At 47.4% G+C, this 20,650-nt stretch overlaps 1 protein-coding gene across 4 annotated transcripts in view; it reads left to right on the forward strand.

The window, feature by feature from the left end:
- The window catches only part of smg1 (SMG1 nonsense mediated mRNA decay associated PI3K related kinase), a 57,861-nt gene that overhangs the window by 34,495 nt on the left and 2,716 nt on the right, over positions 1 to 20,650 (forward strand). For 2 of the 4 annotated variants that reach the window (XM_085452986.1, XM_085452987.1), the window contains exons 32-59: positions 136 to 280; positions 416 to 554; positions 1,282 to 1,500; positions 1,618 to 1,798; positions 2,810 to 2,971; positions 3,339 to 3,553; positions 3,687 to 3,841; positions 4,893 to 5,115; positions 6,626 to 6,872; positions 8,395 to 8,630; positions 8,738 to 8,983; positions 9,103 to 9,241; positions 9,600 to 9,709; positions 10,333 to 10,551; positions 10,950 to 11,143; positions 12,141 to 12,313; positions 13,169 to 13,448; positions 13,812 to 14,084; positions 15,101 to 15,335; positions 15,436 to 15,647; positions 15,746 to 15,902; positions 16,518 to 16,707; positions 17,026 to 17,306; positions 17,894 to 18,103; positions 18,349 to 18,486; positions 19,249 to 19,401; positions 19,487 to 19,666; positions 20,270 to 20,497. In XM_085452986.1, coding sequence (XP_085309112.1) covers positions 136 to 280; positions 416 to 554; positions 1,282 to 1,500; positions 1,618 to 1,798; positions 2,810 to 2,971; positions 3,339 to 3,553; positions 3,687 to 3,841; positions 4,893 to 5,115; positions 6,626 to 6,872; positions 8,395 to 8,630; positions 8,738 to 8,983; positions 9,103 to 9,241; positions 9,600 to 9,709; positions 10,333 to 10,551; positions 10,950 to 11,143; positions 12,141 to 12,313; positions 13,169 to 13,448; positions 13,812 to 14,084; positions 15,101 to 15,335; positions 15,436 to 15,647; positions 15,746 to 15,902; positions 16,518 to 16,707; positions 17,026 to 17,306; positions 17,894 to 18,103; positions 18,349 to 18,486; positions 19,249 to 19,401; positions 19,487 to 19,666; positions 20,270 to 20,497 — 5,540 coding nt within the window. The remainder of the gene's footprint in view (positions 1 to 135; positions 281 to 415; positions 555 to 1,281; positions 1,501 to 1,617; positions 1,799 to 2,809; positions 2,972 to 3,338; positions 3,554 to 3,686; positions 3,842 to 4,892; positions 5,116 to 6,625; positions 6,873 to 8,394; positions 8,631 to 8,737; positions 8,984 to 9,102; positions 9,242 to 9,599; positions 9,710 to 10,332; positions 10,552 to 10,949; positions 11,144 to 12,140; positions 12,314 to 13,168; positions 13,449 to 13,811; positions 14,085 to 15,100; positions 15,336 to 15,435; positions 15,648 to 15,745; positions 15,903 to 16,517; positions 16,708 to 17,025; positions 17,307 to 17,893; positions 18,104 to 18,348; positions 18,487 to 19,248; positions 19,402 to 19,486; positions 19,667 to 20,269; positions 20,498 to 20,650) is intronic. The other 2 variants (XM_085452988.1, XM_085452989.1) reach the window with 1 other exon arrangement.

The raw sequence follows: 20,650 nt of genomic DNA on the forward strand, positions 1-20,650 counted from the left end.
CTAGAAGTTAAACATGCTTCCCAGGCTCAGGAGGACAAATTACTCAAAATGATGAGACACCATGTACCTGCAGATGAATACTGAAATATCCACAACCCTCTAAAGTGTTTGATGTTAATGTTCTTCCCTGTACAGTCAATGTGGGTGTTGGAGAGCCAGACTTCGTGTTGGGTCAGCTGTATCAGTTGTCCACCAGTCTGGCTCCAGATGTGGCAAAGTCCTGGGCAGCCCTGGCCAGCTGGGCTTACCGCTGGGGCAGGAAGGTAGTCGATAATGCCAGGTTAGTGGACGGACACACACACACACACACACACACACACAGACTGTTGTGTATGCTCTACTGGTCTGCGTAATGTCTTCGGTGGCCCAACAACACAGTGGAAACATTACTTTTAATGGAGCTTCTCCTCTTCAGCCAAGGGGAGGGACTGCCTCTTCTTCCTGGGGAAAAGAAGGAGATAGAGGAGCTGCTGCCAGCAACAACAAGTGAAGAAGACAAGGACATGATCTTCAGTATTCTGGGACAGGCCATGTGTCGACCTACTGGTATCCAGGTAAAGTCCTGAACAGCTGATAGCACGTACATATAGTACACTGGGCGTAGTAGCGCTGCGAGGACACCAGCTGCTGCCTGAGGCGTGTGGACCTGTGCTCGGGTTTTCTCTCCACCTTTGCCTCCGTCTCCAATGTGCCAGCTTCCCTTTCATCTACCTCAGCATCTGTGTTTTTAAAATACTGACTTGTGACCACGGCCGTAATGGTGTTTGACACATTTACCTGTTTATTTAAAAAAGACGATTGCGTCAGTTTCTGCAGTTGTGCTCGCTGCTTGAAGAGGCGATGGCAGTTGCGTAGTACACTGGGCGTAGTAGCGCTGCGAGGACACCAGCTGCTGCCTGAGGCGTGTGGACCTTGCGTCAGTTTCTGCAGCTGTGTTCACTGCTTGAAGAGGCGATGGCAGTTGCGTAGTACACTTCAGTAACAGGCTTGGTCAGTACATGTCTGTCAGAGGTGCCATCAGCTCCTGTAGGCTGCTGCTGGCATATGTAGTGATCTGATCTCATGCACAGGTATACGTACTTGAACAGGGACGTCTTACACATTGTGGCTTGTACTGCTGTGTTTTGATGTTTCTGACCTCTGTCCGGACTCTTCTCACATGCTTTGTTGTGTTCGAGCTTGTATTCAGTGCACGCTTGGTGTTTTCAACAGTCATTGTTTGTATATTCTTGGATTCTTTTCTGCAGCCTGTGTCAACCCTGATGTTCTGCTTTATGTCAGGATGAGGAAATGGCTCTGCAGCAGGAAGATGATGAGGATGACATGGTGGACGTGATTTGGCGGCAGCTCACCAGTTCGTGCCCTTGGCTGGGGGAGGCCAGCCAGCAGGTTACAGATGGTCTGATCCGAGTTTGGAGACTGGTCGTGGACCGTATCTTTGGTCTCTACCGCATCTCCTGCCAGGCCTATTTCACCTTCCTCAAGCTCAATGCTGGACACGTGAGGCTGAGTTCCTAAAGCTGATGACTGTGAAACAGTGACTGCCATGTGAAGATCATGACATAGATGTAAGTGCAGCGCTTGGTTCACTCCCTCACTCTGTGTGTTTGGTTTTAGGTCCCTGTAGATGAAGATGACCCCAAAGTGCTGCTTTCATATCACAGCAGCAAGCAGAGCAATGATGACGTAATTGTCATGGCAACGCTGCGTCTCCTGCGTCTTCTGGTGAAGCATGCCGGTGAACTGAGAGAGGGGCTTGAGCTAGGCTTAGCTTCGACTCCTACGGCACCCTGGAGGGGTATGTCCTAATGCAGGTTTACTGTGTGTGTGTGTGTGTGTGTGTGTGTGTGATATAATAGATGGGTTTTTCACTCATAGTTGAAGCTTACATACATTAAGAGCTCCCAACACTGGAGTGAAAACCTCTCGATTCCCTGATGGAAATTGATGGCAGTGAGGGGCAGATGAGATGGAAAAGAAGAGCATGTGAAGATGAAAACAAACACAGTGGACAAACAGTCTTGTCCGTTTGTAACAAACACCTTCATCATGATGTGAAGGCCACTGGTCCTCAGAGCCTGATGCCCTCAGGGGTCTGTCTCTTGCCCTGAAGTCTCTGACCGTGTCTCCCAACCCGGCCAGAACTGGCAAACAAGCACAGGGTGTCTGATCCACAGAGTTCACTGGGGGAAGAAGAGAAATTAAGTTAGTGGAAATGTGTGCTGTTCATGTGGTCAGGGGGCAGTCTGTGCTCTGTTGGCTCCAGGGTACCAAGTGACTGCTGAAAGGTTACTGATGTTCTGTCCAGTGATGCCTGGTTTACATAATGTAATGAATAAAAACAGCCACAGTGATAGGTTAGGGTTACTCTGCGAGTAATAAGGACATGAGAATATCTCTGTGGTCAAGCTCCGAACTCTAGAGCAGACATGGGAATGTTTGGTCCGTGCTGTAAATCAGCGGTGTCCAGCCCCAGTCCTCGAGAGCTACCGTGCTGCAGCTTTTAGAAGCATCCTTGTTCTGACACGCCTGAATCAAATGAATGGCTTGTTATCAGGTGTTTGCCAAACTTGATGGCTGCTGAAGAGGAGATCCAACCATCTGATTTAGCTGTTGGAGTAGGGATCCATCTAAAAGCTGCAGGACAGTAGCTCTCGAGGACTGGAGTTGGAGACTCCTGCTGTAAACTCTTGTTTATGTCGGTCAGCCAAGGGTACCAAAAGACCACACTTTCAACATTTAGCATTTAGCTAGTCATAAAGTATGTACTTGTTGCTTTTCATGTACTGATTCTTCGTGTTGTCTTTAGGTATCATCCCACAGCTTTTTTCGCGTCTCAACCATCCGGAGGCGTACATCCGACAAAGCATATGCAGCCTGCTGTGCCGTGTGGCCCAGGACTCCCCACACCTCATCCTCTACCCTGCCATTGTAGGCTCACTCTCCCTGGGAGGGGAAGCTCAGAATGCAGGTAGGCTTACTTTTCTTTTCTTTCTTGTTGCAGCCATGTTCTCTCCAGCTGTTTAAAGAGTTCTACATTAATATCTCAAATATTTCACTTTGCTTGTTCACTCGGTATTAGTCATATGTGCAAGAAATGACTAATACATAAAGTCAGCAAAATAGGAGACTGTATAAAAAATCCTTAGCAGTTAATGCAGTAAATGTATTGTTACTCCAGATGCATTTGTTTTATTTTGGTGGTATAAATGTGATCTGGCAGGTTACACTTAATATTCTGAAACAAGTCTGCATGGTTTGAAAGGGAGTCTCTGACATCAGACACCCTGTGCTCGTTTTTCTGACTTCTCCTCTCGATTGGTTAATTTTGCAAACAGGGAGCAAACTGCCGTCAGCTCTGCCTACCTTCTTGGGGAGCATACAAGGAGAGGACCTAGGTGTGGATGAAGAGGAGCAGCTTGGGAGTGATGAACAAGGCAGATCATCAGAAGAGCTGGCGACCTGTTCAAGTCAAGACCAAGCCATGATGCAGGACTGTTACAGCAAGATTGTGGAGAAGCTGTCTTTAGCCAACCCTAGCATGGTGCTGCAGGTAGAAGGCTGACCGCGGTTACACGTTTTGTATGGGGGGGGGCTATACTGTTTCTACTTGAATCAACTACAGCTAAAGTTCAGTTAAAAGAAATGTGATTTTCTCAAATGATTGACTTGTGTGTGCCGACCAGGTCCAGCAGCTGGTGGGTGAGCTGCGCAGAGTCACGTTGCTGTGGGATGAACTGTGGCTAGGTGTGTTACAACAGCAGCACATGCACGTCCTACGCAAGATCCAGCAGCTGGAGGATGAGGTCAAGAGAGTGCAGAACAATAACACACTGCGCAGGTGAGACTTGCTTTGACCTTAGCCTCAGGATAGGGTCTGCTTTTTTCTGTGTACATCGTTGTTTGAAAAAACATCTCAAATCAAAGCTAACCGCTGCTGGCCCACAGTTCATTTGGTGCCATGGAGCCAACAATAAGCAAAGGTCTCACTATGGAAAGTGCTTTCTTGAGTGACCAGAAATAGACCCACTAATACCAAATGGCTGTGGCTCAGGAGGGGTTTTCTACCAGTTGGAAGGTTGGTGCCCAGTCTGTCCACCTCAGTGTCAGTGTGTGCTTGTAGTAAAAAGCACTTTGAATGTTCAGATTAGAACAATGCTGCTACCATACACCACTTAGACGTCCTTCCTGACTCCTCGTGACCCAAAACAGATTCTGGAACCTTCTGACTTTCATCTGTTTTAGGAAGCATTTCAGGTCCAAAACACGATCTTTCAGACCTTGGTTGATATCACACAGATGGTACGCTCCTAGAATTCCTCAGCACCTTGAATTAAGAATGGTGATGTAACACACCAGTGCACAACTAGTCCGCTCATCCCGCATCGGTTTGTAGATGTGCACTAGTCGTTACTGGACCTTGCAGGTTATGGTTGCACTGGTTAGTTGTAAGCTGTACTTTCTTTACGTTTCTCTCGTATTTCCCTAACTGAGTCATCCACGTCAAAGGTAAGAACATCTGAACTCCACCCTCTTGTGCTAAAACTCTGGACTCCATTGACAGTCCATGTCCTGTAGTTGCTTCAATGCTCCCGGTCTCATCTGTTGTGGAACCTGTAGAACCTTAATCATTTGTTACTGGTGGTTTAAAAGTTCAGCGATGACATGATGAAAACCAGCCTGTGGAAAAGCTATTACCCCTCAGCTGTAAAAGGCTGATTTGGGGTACTGTCGTCACCCCGCTGGGCGAGCAGCGTGGGAGGTCTCAGGAGGCTGAGGGCTGGTGCTGGCAGTCACCAGTCAGTTGCTGATCTGTATTTTTCTGTGTTCAATGAAAAGTAAAGTTCTTACTAGGCTTGTCTGATCTCCCAATACCATTTGTTGATCTGCAGGGATGAAAAGATCGCCATAATGCGTGAAAAGCACTCTGCTCTGATGCGTCCCGTGGTTTTTGCCCTGGATCATGTGTGCAGCATCACAGCAGCTCCGGCAGAGACGCCGCATGAATCCTGGTTTCAGCAGACCTACGGTGATGCCATCACGTCTGCCCTGGAGCGTCTAAGAAACCCCGTAAACCCGGCTAATCCAGCCAGTAGCTGGCTTCCCTTCAAACAGGTATGATGTGCTTTGTGTTAGTGATGACCATGGTTTTATTTTCAAATTATTCAAGTTCTGTAAGCTGCAGGGATAGCAATGGGAGCAGAAACTGATGAACAGCGTGTGACAACAGGTTCACTGAACAGGCGACAACAAGACGACCCTTAAAAATGCAGTGGTGGTGGTTGCTTACCTCATCCTGCTCACTGACTTTAGCTCGGTTTTGTGTTGTTAGTGTCACTGCTGATAGTGACGTGTCGTCCCACCTGCTGCACGTTCGGGCCAGCATGTCATCGTAAGAAGGCTTTGCTTTGTCTCCCAGCCAAGTCTCAGGACTGTGGAAGCCAAGAGATGGACTGTTAAACCAGGAAACTCAAACAGGCCAATAAAAAGGTTTTAACCCAGGGCCTGGTATTTGCTCCATTGTTAGAGGGGGGCTGAGAGTAGTACTGCCAGAGCCCTGCAGCATGACATACCAACCAGTGGGCTACAGGTACCGTTTCTGATCAGGTGGAATGGCCTCACATCCTTCAGTGGAATCTGTTCACAGCAGAAACACCAGAACTTGCGACCCCACCACAGGTGCAGTGTTCCCTTCATGGACGGGAGCACCTGTGATAGAGTGGTAACAGCGTATGCTGCTTGCAGCTTAGTGAAATCATTTCCTCATTGCCTTTGGGGCGATCGTGGCTCAAGAGTTAGGAGTTCGCCTTGTAATCGGAAGGTTGCCGGTTCGAGCCCCGGCTCGGACAGTCTCGGTCGTTGTGTCCTTGGGCAAGGCACTTCACCCGTTGCCTACTGGTGGTGGTCAGAGGGGCCGGTGGCGCCAGTGTCCGGCAGCCTCGCTTCAGTCAGTGCGCCCCAGGGTGGCTGTGGCTACAATGTAGCTCCATCACCAGTGTGTGAATGTGTGTGTGAATGGGTGGATGACTGGATATGTAAAGCGCTTTGGGGTCCTTAGGGACTAGTAAAAGCGCTATATAAATACAGGCCATTTACCATTTGTCAACCTGGTGCTGGTGCAGAGGGCCCTGGTCTCCTCCTGGTCCAGGACTGTGTGCAGCTCACATGGCCATTGTGTCTGTGACGTTCCTGGAAGATGAAGGCGTTGATGTTCCCCAGGTCTGAGTCCAACTGAGAACCTCTGGGCCATCAGTGCGTCTGACTCTGCCAAAAAGCACCACTGCCCCCGAGCTCGCTGATGTCCTGGTTCAGGTCTGGAAGGAGAGCCCACTCAGTCTGCACATTCAGTTTTCACTTTCAACTACGTGTGATTTCAAATCCAGCTCTCAAACGGTTGATGATCCACCGAGTGTCATTTTGTCCTTAGCAAACTGTGTATTTGTGTGCAGTGTGTGTTAAATATACACAGGAATTGTTTCCCCAGCACCTGTGAAGATGTACCTGTGTATGTATTCTGTTATGTTGAGATGCATCACTTCCACAGATGTAGGATCCTTGATATTTCCATAGTTTTATATTGTGTAGCTGTTCCAAACCTGACTGATGTGCTGTCTGTGTTGGACAGATCATGATGAGCCTGCAACAGCGTGCTCAGAAGAGAACCAGCTATCTGCTGCATCTGGACGAGATTAGTCCCCGCCTGGTTTCCATGACTACAACAGAGATTGCTCTACCTGGCGAGGCATCGGCATTAGATGCAGTGACCATACAGAGTGTAGGGAACACCATCACCATACTGCCAACCAAGACCAAGCCAAAGAAACTGTTCTTCCTGGGCTCAGATGGACACAACTACCCGTACCTCTTTAAAGGTGGGGAAACTCGGTCGCAGCAGCAGTCGTAGATGGAAGCAGTCTTCTAAAGCTGCAGGGAACAGGAAACGTAAAAACTGCATTAGCATTCAGTTGGTAATATTGACAGTTGTGTTCTGTGAACAACTGAAGCCTGGCTTTTAGATTAGATTAGATTAGATAGAACTTTATTAATCCCTCGGGTGGGTTCCTCTGGGAAATTCGATTTCCAAAAAAGCACAGCACCGACAGAAGTTAAAAAATACAAGTGAATTGCACATTTCAAGTATTGAGTCTATTGCACCGTTGACTATTTACAAAAGTATTGCACAAAAGGTATTGTACAGTGAGGTGAAGAGGCACTGCAGCTTAGTTGTTCTCATTTTTTTTTGATTTTCAGTGGGCAGAGGAGTGCTTTGAAACAGATAAAGTAATGTTAGTAAAGTCATTAGAACATGAAGTATGAGAGAGGCACATCGACCCGTTGAGTCTGTAGTTTCTGAGAACATCTCCTGTGTTTGACGCAGTTTGAATACAAGCTGTGTGACTAAACAGGACAAATGAATATTCCCCAGCTGGCTGCTGGAGGTGGGGCCAGTTGTAAGGTGAAGCTGGTCATAAAGATGGTGGTACTCCACAAAACGTGGCAGTTGCCATGGTCACCCACAATTTGCATGGAAGACTTTTATCTGCAACGTTATAGCGAAATAGTGACGATGGTATTCCAACCAAAAAGTGTTTCCTGTAGCAGTGAGGCGCAGCTTTTACTTTGAAGGCGAAGGTTCTGTTTCCAGTTTTTATTGTACTTTGTTTTGCTAACAGTCGATAGTTAGCAAATAAGTCGTAACTGTGGCAGCCACAAGGTTTTTGGTGTAGCTAATTTTAACTAGTGACAACCAGCAGCAACAAGTGCTAACCAAAGGTTGGGTAATGCAGCCTTTGATTTATATATTTGCCAGTTGGTCCCCACGCCTGCGTGACAGATGCCTAATTTTATTTTTAACAAATGGGGTCCAAGCACTTTAAGACAGGGTCCTCCCAAGAGCACCTTTGATACTTGGCATTATAGTGATTGTTATTATAAAAAGGTCTGTAAGAAATCCAATTCTTTTTATTTTCATATATATTTTGTTTGTTTCATCATTCGACCCGCTGACCCGATGTTAGGCTCTCTAGTTGCTCGTTTCCTGCGTCACATTCAACGTACATCATCTGTGTGTAAACTCGGGGTCGCCCAGATTTGTATCCACGATTGAGTTTTTTCGAGTCAGCACGTACATGTGAAATACAGAACGTGAGAAAGAAACGCAGACCTGACAGAAGCTGGGGGTGAGTTGAGAGTAGCACAAACGTTTTCTGTGGGTGTTCATACTAAATCGTTTGTACAGTGTCATTTTACCAAGACAGAGTCGTCATTAAAAAGCTTTTATGTGAACCGCCAATGATCCCTCTGAGCTCGTGAGCTGTGTGTTGTGCGTAGAAAGCAAAGGGAAAAATGTCAAAGTTTCCTTTGTGATGAAATAGTGACTGAAGTTTCTCTCAGGTCTGGAGGATTTGCATTTGGATGAGCGCATCATGCAGTTCTTGTCAATTGTCAACACCATGTTCACCAAGATCAATCAGCAGGAGCAACCACACTTCCATGCCCGACACTATTCTGTCACGCCGCTTGGAACTCGTTCAGGGCTGATCCAGTGGGTGGACGGTGCCACGCCCCTCTTTGGCCTCTACAAACGCTGGCAGCAGAGGGAGGCTGTGCAGCAGGCTCAGAAGGTAGAGGTTTGTCTGCACTGTAACACACGGCTTTAACACTGGTCAGGCGGCGAGCGCTTTCTGGTTTCGGGCCCGTATTACTGGTTAGTGATGTGACTTTGTTTTCTGAGCAGGCCCAGGACTCCTTCCCACAGCAGCCTATACCTCCAGTGCCCCGCCCCAGTGAACTGTACTACAGTCGCATCGGGCCGGCTCTAAAGGCAGTGGGGCTGAGTGTGGATGTGACACGGAGAGACTGGCCTCTCAGCGTTATGAAGGAGGTTCTGAAAGAGTTGATGGAAGCAACGCCGTCCAACCTTCTGTCCAAGGAGCTCTGGTGTTCTTGCACCACGCCGAGCGAGTGGTGGAGGGTCACTCAGGTGCGAGGAGATGCATTCAAAGCGTTTCTCACCTTCTTCCTTGTCTCCTGTTTCAGAAAAGGACAGATGCTCAGAAATGTAATCCAGATGTTTCTTTGTTTCCTTTTCTCTGTCTGCAGTCCTACGCCCGATCTACTGCTGTCATGTCAATGGTGGGATACATTATTGGCCTTGGCGACCGTCACCTTGACAACGTTTTGATTGACATGACCACTGGAGAGGTGGTGCACATTGACTACAACGTATGCTTTGAAAAAGGTGCGTTTAACTGTGTTGCTGCGATTCATTTTAAAGAGAATAGTTTAGAACCACATTTATTAAAAGGTAAAAAACTATTGTGCTGCATGTGATAGAAGCAAAGGGACAGAGGTGAACACCACTCACACAGTGCTCACCACAGCTAGTCAGCCTGTTCTGTGCAGATATAATAAAGCTCTTTTCCTCCCCCATAATATGATCAGACTCAAAGCTCTTTATCACACACTGAGATGTTGGAGGAAACCCAGCTGAGGGGTTATTTTTGGCTGCTAGCGTGGAACAGTATCGATTTTCCATGTAGTGGGTGACCTGCTCGTTTTCCTGGGTGCACAGTATCAAAGTGTGTGTGTGTTGCCAGGGAAAAGCCTGCGAGTGCCAGAGAAGGTCCCATTCAGGATGACCCACAACATCGAGATGGCTCTGGGAGTCACTGGGGTGGAGGGCATCTTCAGGCTGTCCTGTGAACAGGTTACTCTCACATCACACTGCATATAAAACCATTTGTACAGGCGTTAACTCAACCCATCTGTGAAAGGGTATCTAAAACACACCCGTCTATGTTATCATCAGTAGCATTTCTCACACACCTTGTAACAGATTGGACTAATTTCACGTAGCATAGTCGCAGTGTGCCCCGTGGCAGGTACACCATACCACCGCCCACCTCTGCTGTTAGAATGAGGATCTTCATCTCTTGCTGCTGATGAAGCGAGAGCCAAGTTCAAAGTGTTCAATATGTTGGAGCTTATAAAATGAACACATGAGCCTGAGATGATTGTTTCCCTGAGGGTCACGATTGGAAAGTATTCCCACTGGGCTGTAATTGATAAATATTGAGACGAGTGGCTTTTTTTGCACAGTTTAGAATAATGAAGGTAAAATTAAGCAGTAGATGGAGTGACAGTTTGTTTTTACAGTTTGCTGCAGCTTACAGGCTGTTTGTTAGAGGGATGTAGCCAGTGCACGTTTTGTACCTCGGGATATTTCCCATGCACTGAAACATGGAGATGTTAGAGCTGTCGGCTATTGTGACAGGATGGAAGTCAAAATACACGTGGGGGGAAAAAATCAAGTGGGATGTGTGTTTCTAGGTGGTTCAGATAATGCGACGAGGCAGAGAGACCTTACTGACCCTGCTGGAGGCCTTCGTGTACGACCCTCTGGTGGACTGGACCGCGGGGGGAGAGGTAGGATTTGCTGGTGCAGTGTACGGAGGGGGAGGCCAACAGGCTGACAGCAAAAAGAGCAAGCGGGACATGGAGAGAGACATCACGCGCTCTCTCTTCTCCTCCAGGGTGGCTGAGATCAAGGTGAGTTCACAGATGTCAAATAATCATACAGCACCTTGTCAGCAAATCCAGTCGGTTCTGTGGTGGTGTCTCAGGTTGCCATGGTTGCAGCCGTTTCTTTAATTGCAGTTGTCAATGTTGCTTCACTTTGTCTGACAGTGAGAACAATAAATAGGGGAGAAAGTTAAATAAGGACTGCGTTACAGTGTAAAGAAGGAGAATTTTAGTGGCTTTTATCTGTCATTCCAGGTTAATCCACAGCTGACTGACACTACAGTTATTGCTCTTACAGCTCACATTGTCTAAATAGGCAGGAGTAGGGTTGGCTTTGTTTTTAACAACCCTGCAGGCTGTAGAATGAATCCTTTCCTGCATTTCATATTTTTAATGTGTTATTGTTCTGTATGGGCCTCGTGCAGGTGAACTGGTTTAAGAATCGTGACGAAATGCTAGCGGTCCTACCACAAGTAGAAGAAGCCGTAGAAGAGTACTTGGTCCTGCAGGAGCTTCTCTGCCAAGGAGAGAAACGCCAAGCTAAACTACAAGAGGAGAGCGCCTTCTTAGAGGGGGCAGAGAACCACCCTGACCACGACATCTTCACCCTGGAGCAAAGGTCAGACACAGCACACTGTTCATGTTCTTTCAAATGCATGCCAAAAGGTGCATTTAAGGATATACATTTGAAAGACTGAAAGGTGCGTCCGGTGGATTCATTGAAGTTTGTAACATGTTTGGATATTTGATCGTCTTTTAAACAGTCACTACAGACAACAAAATAAGGAAATGTGGCTTTTAAATTATTCATTGATAGATAAAGTTAGGTGATGCTGTTGCTTGGAAACATTGTGGTCACACTTATAGCATAAGATAAGCTTTATTACCCCTGAAGGAAGGAAACGAATGTGTTACAGCAGCCAGAACATGAAGAACAATGTAACTCTGTAAAATAAATACATGGTTCAGATCGCACGCTCATTTGCAGCAGTGCCGACACACACACTCGAGTTAAGTATTCAACAGTTACCACACATGTTAATGAGACCACTCTTAGGGGTGTTCTCCTGGTGCAGGCGGGACGGTTGTATCAGGAAGCAGATCTGTAACAGACGAGCTCGGTGAACACAAATCAGCTGAATGTTTGGAGGCGGAGCCCAAAGGAGGACGGGGTCGTAAAGCGATTGGTCGCTTTGAATAGATGATCATAGTTATATAAACAGTCATACTGTGGCAACAACAGAAAAACTATTTGAAACTTTGTTTACAATTTGAAAGTGTGCAGAGTGAACTATCAGCAGTTTGCTGTGTAGCAGTGGAGATGCTGACAGCTGGATTATTTACTGCTGAGCCTCTGCACTGCTCCGACCATTCAAACTCAGCTGATCCGTGCGAGCAGGGTTTCAGTCCGAGAAACGGAGAGCTGGTGGCGAGAATGTGAAACTGCAGCCGCGTGTGCGATGGCTTCTTTGTGCGCACGCCTGCCGAGTGCTACGTGCAGGAAATTTAATAGCACCGCTGGAATAGATGAGATCAGGACGATAACAGAAATACTGTATCCACAAACATCATCGCCTCATTCTGAACTCTTACTCACCCAGCCCTCCTACTCACAGGTACTCTGAACATACCCAGCTGCAGTCACGACAGCGGACCGTGCAGGAGGCCATTCAGGGCAAACTGACTGAACTGGACCAGTGGATCTCCCAGTACCAGGCAGCATTCTCCAGCCTGGAGGCCACACAGCTCGCCAGCCTGCTGCAGGACATCAGCAGTCCTATCGATCTTGGTCAGTGTCTGTGTAAAATACTCTCCTCAGGTTTCTGCATATTGTGTATTTCAACATATTTCTGGGTGTTGCTTTGGTATATTTTACTTAAAAATATATAAAATGAAAATAGGATGATTTGACATTTAGTTCAATAACTGCACAGCTCTTGAGTTGCTCCTGACCTGATTGGAGGGAGCCCATTTTAATATGTAGTCAGCAGCCAATAAGCTTGCATATGACACAGGAAGTCTGCGTGCACCTGGGGCTCCACCTGTGCGTCCCACTTCTTGGTTTGGACTCCCTCACCCAGTGGAAACAGACACAGGTTGTCTGAATACGAGCTCAATCGTCCAGGTCAGGAAATCCCAGGAACGTGATTGTTTGCCTTCATGTAGCGTTTTCAGTGGGAGGGACATGTTCATACGACTCTTTTCAGGATTATTGAAGGTCTTGGAAGAGTATTGTCTGTACAGTAAAGTGTGAGTTCTGCCTTTTGTCCTGCTGTTAGTGTTTCTGTAAATAGAACAAAGGAGGGAACGAGAACATTGTGCTGTGGAAGTGGAACTACAGCCACTGGTTGAGTGTCATGGCCCTTTATCCAATTATTGATTCTCCAAACTCACATTTCAGGTTCACTCTGTCGGACGCTGTTTCTGTCTCTAGTGATGTCATCGTGAACATTTACTGTTCTTGAAGAGCTGGATGGTTAACTGTGTGCCCGCCTGTCAGGGTCAATGTTAATTATTTATGTGATATTGATGATTTATCCCTGCTTAACACTACGATTAAACAACACTGCTTGTGGTTCAGTTTTCAGTAAAAATGCATTGATTGTACTGAGCTGTGCTGTCTTGTTCTTGGCTGTCCCATCAGGCCCTCCCAGCTATGTGCCAGCCACAGCCTTCCTGCAAAATGCAGGTCAGGCCCACCTAATCAGCCAATGTGAGAGCCTGGAGGCGGAGGTGAGCACCTTGCTGCAGCAGCGCCGTGGAGCCCTCCGCAGCTCCCTGGAGCAGCTTCACAGCTATGCCACAGTGGCTTTGCTGTACCCACGGGCTACCCTAGTATTCCACAGGGCCCATCAGTGGAAGGCCTGGTTGGAAGAGCTGCTGAGAGACATGACAGCAGATCACTGCCAGCACATCTACAGACAGTAAGGAGCCACGCATTGTCTTTTCTCATTTTCATTGGTTAACCCTAGGACTGCATGTGTCGCTTAGCTGGTACCAGCCTTACTGGTGACCAGTCCTCGCAGAGTCCCTAAAATGTTTTTGGTGAAGAAGCACCCCTGAGACCCACCGTCAGGTCCAAGTTACACACCTAAAAATGTCCCCTATGATAGTTCTCTTCAACTCGGCAAACATCCTGTGCGCCCCTTCACCTGAGTTACCTGCAGATACCTGCAGTTCATGAGACAGGACAGGTTGCAGCATCACCATGAATCACATCCAAGCTTATGTTCTGCTCCTCATGGTGTAACTCACGATACCAGCTAAATGTGTGTCTCTCTTTCCAGATATGAGTTGCTGTTTGCTCCACAACCTTCTGCTGCCTCCTGCCAGTTTCTTTCCAGTGTGGAATTGACTCTGCAGCACCAAGTGGCTGACACCAACGAGCGCGTGGTGCACCAAGCAGAGCGGCTGAAGGCTGAGGGCACCACAGTAGCAGCGTGTGAGGAGCAGCTGCAGGAGATTGAGCACTGCATCACAGTTTTCCTGCGGGAGAATGGAGAGCCAGGTTCTCTCAGCCTGGCTGCAATCATCACCTCTGCCCTCTGCACACTCTGCAGGTTTCATTCACATTTTCATTCTGTGTCTCACAGTTTTCAGTCCCTGTGACTGTCTGTGAGGGTTTAATTGTGTCCGTACTGTAGGTCAACAGACAGATGAATAAGAATCTGGTAGTATGAGGTCCAAAAACATGCTGATGTAAGTGAAGGCAGCCAAACGTAGGTGGGAAAAACTCAAACCTAACACCAGAGTTTCTGAGTCAGTAATCTGAAGAAATCCACTCAGCGGCACTAAAAACCCTGAAAGACCACTTAAAGCTCTGGTTAAGGTTCAAACTACTGGTTAGGACTGAAAAGATTTAAAAAGTCTTTGTTTCTGGAAAAGAGATCTTTGGTAAGATAAAGCAGGAGGAAAGAAACGAGCCCTAATCTGAACCACATGGTGATGGTCACTCATGTTAGCGGTCCTCTTCTGTCTGAAGTCGGTCACCATCATTATTTACATTTTAAAGAAGGTGATTCCTGCACGAGCGCTCCACAAAATCATCCTGCTGCCTGTTGTTGCATTGGCACAGAGCTTTAAAGGTTGTATCCGAAGCAATCTGCTAGCCTGTTGGCCTTGTCACAGGCTGCTCTACAGACTGGAAGCAGGCCTCCTCATCCAGCTCTCGGCGATTTGTCTTTGCTGTCAGCACGACTGAGTCCTGGTCAGATCATGTAGGACTCTGTTTTCTTTAGTCAGACTTGGCCAACTCACCTGTGATAATAACCATGGAAGCTAGCAGGCGTGCTACTGTTACTGATCTCACACATTAGAGTGGGCAGAAGGTCACATGGCGAGAAGTGCCCTGTGCATAACGTGAAGTGTCTATTCAGCAGCATGCAGTCATGTGAAAAAGACAGTGCACCATTTTTACTTATGGGGCTTTAATGGGACGTAATAAAAAACGATGTGGTCCTCAGCAGCGTTGGAAATGAGATCAGTCCTACCTCGGTGTGGTTGGGTTTGAGTGGGTGGATAAAAGCTGCAGTGGACACAGTGAACCCACTTTTGTCTTGTGTTTGATTGACCGTAGACGCAACCTGGTGATGGAGGGTGCAGCAACCAGCGCTGGGGAGCAGCTCGTGGACCTGACGTCTCGGGATGGGGCGTGGTTTTTGGAGGAGCTATGCAGTATGATTGGAAACATCAATGGGCTTGTAACACTGCTGCAACGCTGCCCGCTTTTAACTCATGACCTGGAGCTCCCTCCACCTTCAGCTACCACCCAGGTTGTTTACCTGGCCAGTGCTGTGTATACCTGCTTACAGGTAGGTCCACCTGCAAACTATGAAGCCGCGCAGGAACAGGCTGAGGCCGTGTAAAGTCTTTTTGCTGACATTGCTCTGGCCTGTCATCTTTTTATTGCAGGAGCTGAACACCAATTTCCGTCAGATCATCTTTCCAGAGGCTCTGCGATGTATGATCAAAGGAGAGCCGACTCTGGAGTCCATGTTGGCAGAACTGGAGCAGCTGGTAGATCAGAGCTCTGATGGTCTTGGCCTGCAAGGTTTGGCCGATAGTTTGCAAACCGGCACAGGCCTGGACCACAACGGCCGTAACCACTGCCTCCACATCACCAGGTGGAGTTCCTGTCGTGCATTTTTAGCGGACACAGTGCTGTTTAACTTGCTGCTAACCTGCATGCTTAAAGTTTGTTTTGTGTGTGTCTGTTTGTCAGAATGCTGCGTGTGCAGTACTCTGAACTGATCCAGCCTCATAGCATGGATGGACAGGGCCAGGACACACCAAAGATGTCTGCAGGTCAAATGTTGTTGGTTGCCTTTGATGGCATGTTCACTCAGCTGGAGACGGCCTTTGGGCAGCTGACTGAAAAGGTAGAGCTTACATTTGTGCACATTCAGTGAATGCATGTTACGACCCGGCTCCAAAGCTGCGACATAAACATGGAGACTGATACCAGAACTTCACAGAGAAGAGCTTTTATTTTAAATCGCATAACAAGTTGGCTAAAATAACTGGTACCACTAAGACAAACAGTAGTGAGCCTTTATGAAAGCCCGCCTCAGGTTTATCCACACCTGGTCAATTAGCAACAGCTGTACACTCTTGCACTGCCACTGCAGAGAGATTAGGGGCTGCAGAGGGCAGAACAATGCAGTGAAAGACCTAGAATGACATCAGAAATCCTCGTCACGTCTGTAACGGGATATTTTTATGACTCACGGTGCATTTTATAGCTTGTTTATTTTAAATATTGAGTTCAATTCTGTACCATAATTGGCCGCCAGGTTCCATGTTATTCTCAACACAGGCATGGTTGTGTACCAGCACAGCAAACAACAATGCACTTTGTATCCTGACAGCAGGTGGAAACACAGTGCAGGATAAGCTCGATCCAGTCCTAACCTGCTCTTCAGGAACTAGTCTGTGTTTCTTACACCGTTGTTTCCTGGAGCGACTAATATTACTTTGCTCTGCATTATCCTTAGCTGAGTTCTTTAGAGGTGCCGCCCCTGTGGAGAAAGGTGGATGTTCTGAGGGAGGCCCGAGCCACACAGCTCCACTTCTTTGATAGCCTGAATCAGCGTCAGCTGATGGAGGAAGTGTTCTTCATCAAGAGACTGCAGACCATCAGGGATTTCTTCAGGCTGTGTTCCTCGTTTGCTCAGACTCTTTCTGGTAAGAGCTCTTCACGGCCACACAGACTGAGGATGAACTTATCATGTTGTTGCACTTTATTAAAAGCACCCACTTGATGCCATGGACACTATAGAGAGGGCTGAGCATTGTTAAAATATTGGTTTAGCCATAATCTACAGCCTTTTCTTCTTCCACTATGAAGTGTTTCTGGATGTTTGCACTTTGACAAAGTCAAACTGCTCAGTGTTTCGCATAGAAAGAGAGAACATAGCTTTCCGAGGTATTTGTGAGCTCTGTGGTTTAAATAACCAGATATTCTTGCGGCATGTCTGATGACTGTGGGACAAATCTTTGCAGGTACCTGCGCCCCAGCTGAGGAGCTGTTACCTACAAATGGACCTGTTGGTTTGGGGAAGTCCCTGTACGGCCGGCCCGGCAGCACTGGGTCGGGTGCAGCAGTGGTCAGTGAGGAACAGATGATTCGTCCCATCAAGGCCTTCACTGCTGAGTTTGTCCGGCAGATGCTTATGGGTATGCCCAGCCAAGCCCTCAGTCTGGCCCTCTGCAGCACCCTCTCTGCCCTCGGTGTGGACATTGTCGCTCAGGTGGAAGCAAAAGACTTTGGTGCAGAGAGCAAGGTATGATCTGTGTGGAATTATGTGGTGTTCAGTATCTTTGTTCTCTCAACGTTCTTTTCAACCTTCTTCATGTTCTCCATGTCAACGTTAAAAAAGAGTGTTCATTATTGAATTTTTCCAACTATCTTAAAGGAGTCTTTAGAAATGCTGATCACCTGTTGGCTGCGTTCTAGTTCAGGTTGGTTGATCTGTTGATCGTTGCTGCCCATCAGGTAGTGCTTACTCAGCCTGTTTAAAAACAAGTATCGCTCTCTCAGCTGCAGAGTAATCAGTGGGTTTGAGTTGATAACCTGTTCTTTCAAAGCCTCCCCCAGACTGTCGGACAGTCATCGCCCTTTCTGGATCTCATACTCATGTGTCACCTGTTCCAAATATTTTTCATGTTGCAACCTTCTTCCACAATGGATTCTTCATTTTTCACCAGATTCTACTCACCGTGGAAAAACCTTATTTACAAAAAACGCTGTGTGTGTGAAATGTTGAATGTTTTAGTGTAAATGCAGAGTGGATACACATTTATTGTTCCAGTTTTCAAAGACTGTAAAGAATACCGTAAAGTAACCTTTGCTATGTGTGTTCCTCCAAAGGTTTCTCTGGACGAGCTCTGTAAGAAGGCAGTGGAGCAGGGGCTGACGTCAGGTCGAGTCTCCCAGCTGCTGTTGAACAGAGCCACAGTGCTGGTGTCGTCCTATGACACAGCATGGAAAAAAGTTGACCTGCTGAGGAGGCTGGATAGCAACCTGGAAGCTGCCAGGGCCAGCCTGCAGAGGAGCCAGCTGCACATCGCTATGTTCCAGGTACATGCACCAGTAGGGCTGCTTTTGGAGTTGTGATCACTTTTCACATCACAAAAAATACTTCCAGTCGCCTGCGGTGTAAGCTGAAGATCAGTGAAGCTAACACAAAGTGCTGCAAAGAACGGGGCGAGTTCTGGTCAGCTGTATTAGAATCATGATGATGTCTGGATCATCTCTGACGTAACTTCATGTCATTTGGTGATTGTCCAAATATACCACTGTTTTTATTGGTGCGTTTCTTTCAGTGGCAGCACGAGGATGTTCTGGGTCCCAGTAATCAGCCTTTAAGTGTCAGCATTCCTCCTCGTTCTGTGATCCTCAGCAACATGAAGAAGAAGCTGTATAAGCTGAGTCAGGATGAAGCAGCCATCGTTGCCATTCAGGTGAGTTTGTCTTCATTCCCAGATCAAAACCATAATAGTTTCTGGCCACTTTAGGAGAATGACATTTTTAAACATACTTTAGTATGTTTAACATAGGAACTTCTACAGGAAACTCTCATAGTAAAGTTAAAGTGCAGCAGCTCAGAAACATTACCTGAAAGGCATGTCAGTGAAATTCAGGAAAAGCCTGCTGGGTTGCCAGGCGAACCAAAAGTCCTTCAAGCTAACTTAAGGTTATGTATGTAACCCAGGTTCTCTGAGTATCAGATGTGAGTGTCTCACTATGGGGACGCCCCTCATCAGAAGCTGCTGTTACACCAGCCCCTGCAGGCTGGCTAAGTGACGCCAGTGTCAGGAGGGGCCTCCCTGTGTATAGCGTCAGGTGTCATTCAGAACGCAGGAGGGGGGTCTGGTGAGACGCTCACTTATGCTACTTTAACAAAAAGGAAAGTTTGAAGCCTGATTTTAACCAAGCGACGCCCCCTTTGTTGTAGCGTTCATGTCGCATTGCTATGACGACAAGCATGCACACTGTGTTGTAATGGGAAACCAGTCTATGTATCCCACATGCACCCGCCCTCTCTTCCTCCTTTACCATGGAAACGATCCTGTGATCATGTGCATCCACCTCAGTATGTGCAAAGTATTCCTCTCAGAGCTTCATTATGACTTTGTAATAATATTTCCGCTTATCGTTATCAGGGTTGTGAGTTGTATGAAACATTTTTCCTGTCCTGTGATTCACGTTGGTGGTGTCTTCAGGAGAAGCTAGCGTCGCTGGAGGCTAGCATCGAGCAGCGTTTAAAGTGGGCCGGTGGAGCCAACCCAGCACTGGCGCCTGTCCTGCAGGACTTTGAGATGACCATCAGAGAGAGACGCGCCATGGTGGCCAGAGACAACCAGCGCACCAGCCAGGTACAGCCGCTGCTGTGTTCGCCTCCTGCTGTCACTGATCACCACATTTGGACAAAATGCCAATTTTGCCACTCTTCCTTTCCAGGTCACATTCCTGTGCTCCACGATCCTCAACTTTGAAGGCCTTCGGACCCGATCCCCCGAGGCTCTCAGCATGGACGCAGCCCTGTTTGAACTGCTGAAGCGCTGCCAGCAGACGTGTTCGTACGCTGCCCAGTTTAGCAGCACGGTGTCTGCACTGGAACTCCAGCTCCTGCACAGACTGGTTGGTTTGACCTTTGACCTGTCAAGTTTTTCTGGTGCAGCCTTGTTTTTGTACCACATGCACTGATAACATTTTAAATAATTAGTCCTTCATCTTTAACATTCATTTCCACATGTAATGCTCTGCTGTCACATGTAGGATATGAAACCTAGTTCCAGCCGGCCCTTAACGAGTCTGTCAGGCTGTGATACATTTAAAAACACCGAGTTCAGGAAGTTATTAAAACTTTTTTATTAAAACTCTCAGCATGCAGTCAGACAACCAGCTGAGTTAATAAACAAACATTTCCTGAGGTCAGAGCGAGGGTCAGTTTTCTCCTGTCGGTGTCTGGACAACCAGACTTTACAGGTGCTAGCGGAACATTAACCACTCCAAACCCACTTTTGACATGTAACGCGTGGAGTTCCTACTGAGACTAAATGTTTCTGTTTGCATTCACAGTTCATCTTCACAGTCTAACAGATGTTTGTATGAAACCTGTTCTTTGTGTTTCTCTATCAATGGCCACCATGTGCGTCCTTCTTTGCCCTCACCTTTTTGAGTGATCACCCAGTGAGTTTGGAGAAACTTGATAAGACGGCGATGTGCTTTCCATTGCTACAGAGTCCAGTGCTAGACCTGCCTATAGGCAGTGTGGAGTGGCTCAGCTGTGCCCAGAGGCAGCTGGAGGATGAGCTAAACATGGAGCAGAGGAATCAGGAGGAACGGGAGCAGCAGCTGGAAACCTGTGGAGAAACACTGCAGCTGCTGGTGGACTCGATCAAAACGATTCTCTCTAATCACAACCGCCATTTAGCTGACGTCAAGCACCTGCTGAGGGCCATGGCCAAGGTACACCTGAGGCACACACACACAGCTGATTTTAAAATCTGGGGTGTTTTCACCACTATTATGTGTTTGCCATTCGAATAAGTGTAGAAGATGAGCGAGCACAAAGGTTTAAAAATGGTCCACACATGTGTTGCACGTTGCTGCATCCTGCTG

The sequence above is a fragment of the Copadichromis virginalis genome, linkage group LG4, assembly GCF_057382275.1.
Source record: "Copadichromis virginalis isolate Kocher_CV1m ecotype Utaka linkage group LG4, C_Virginalis_male_GT1.1, whole genome shotgun sequence".
Taxonomy (NCBI): Eukaryota; Metazoa; Chordata; class Actinopteri; order Cichliformes; family Cichlidae; genus Copadichromis; species Copadichromis virginalis.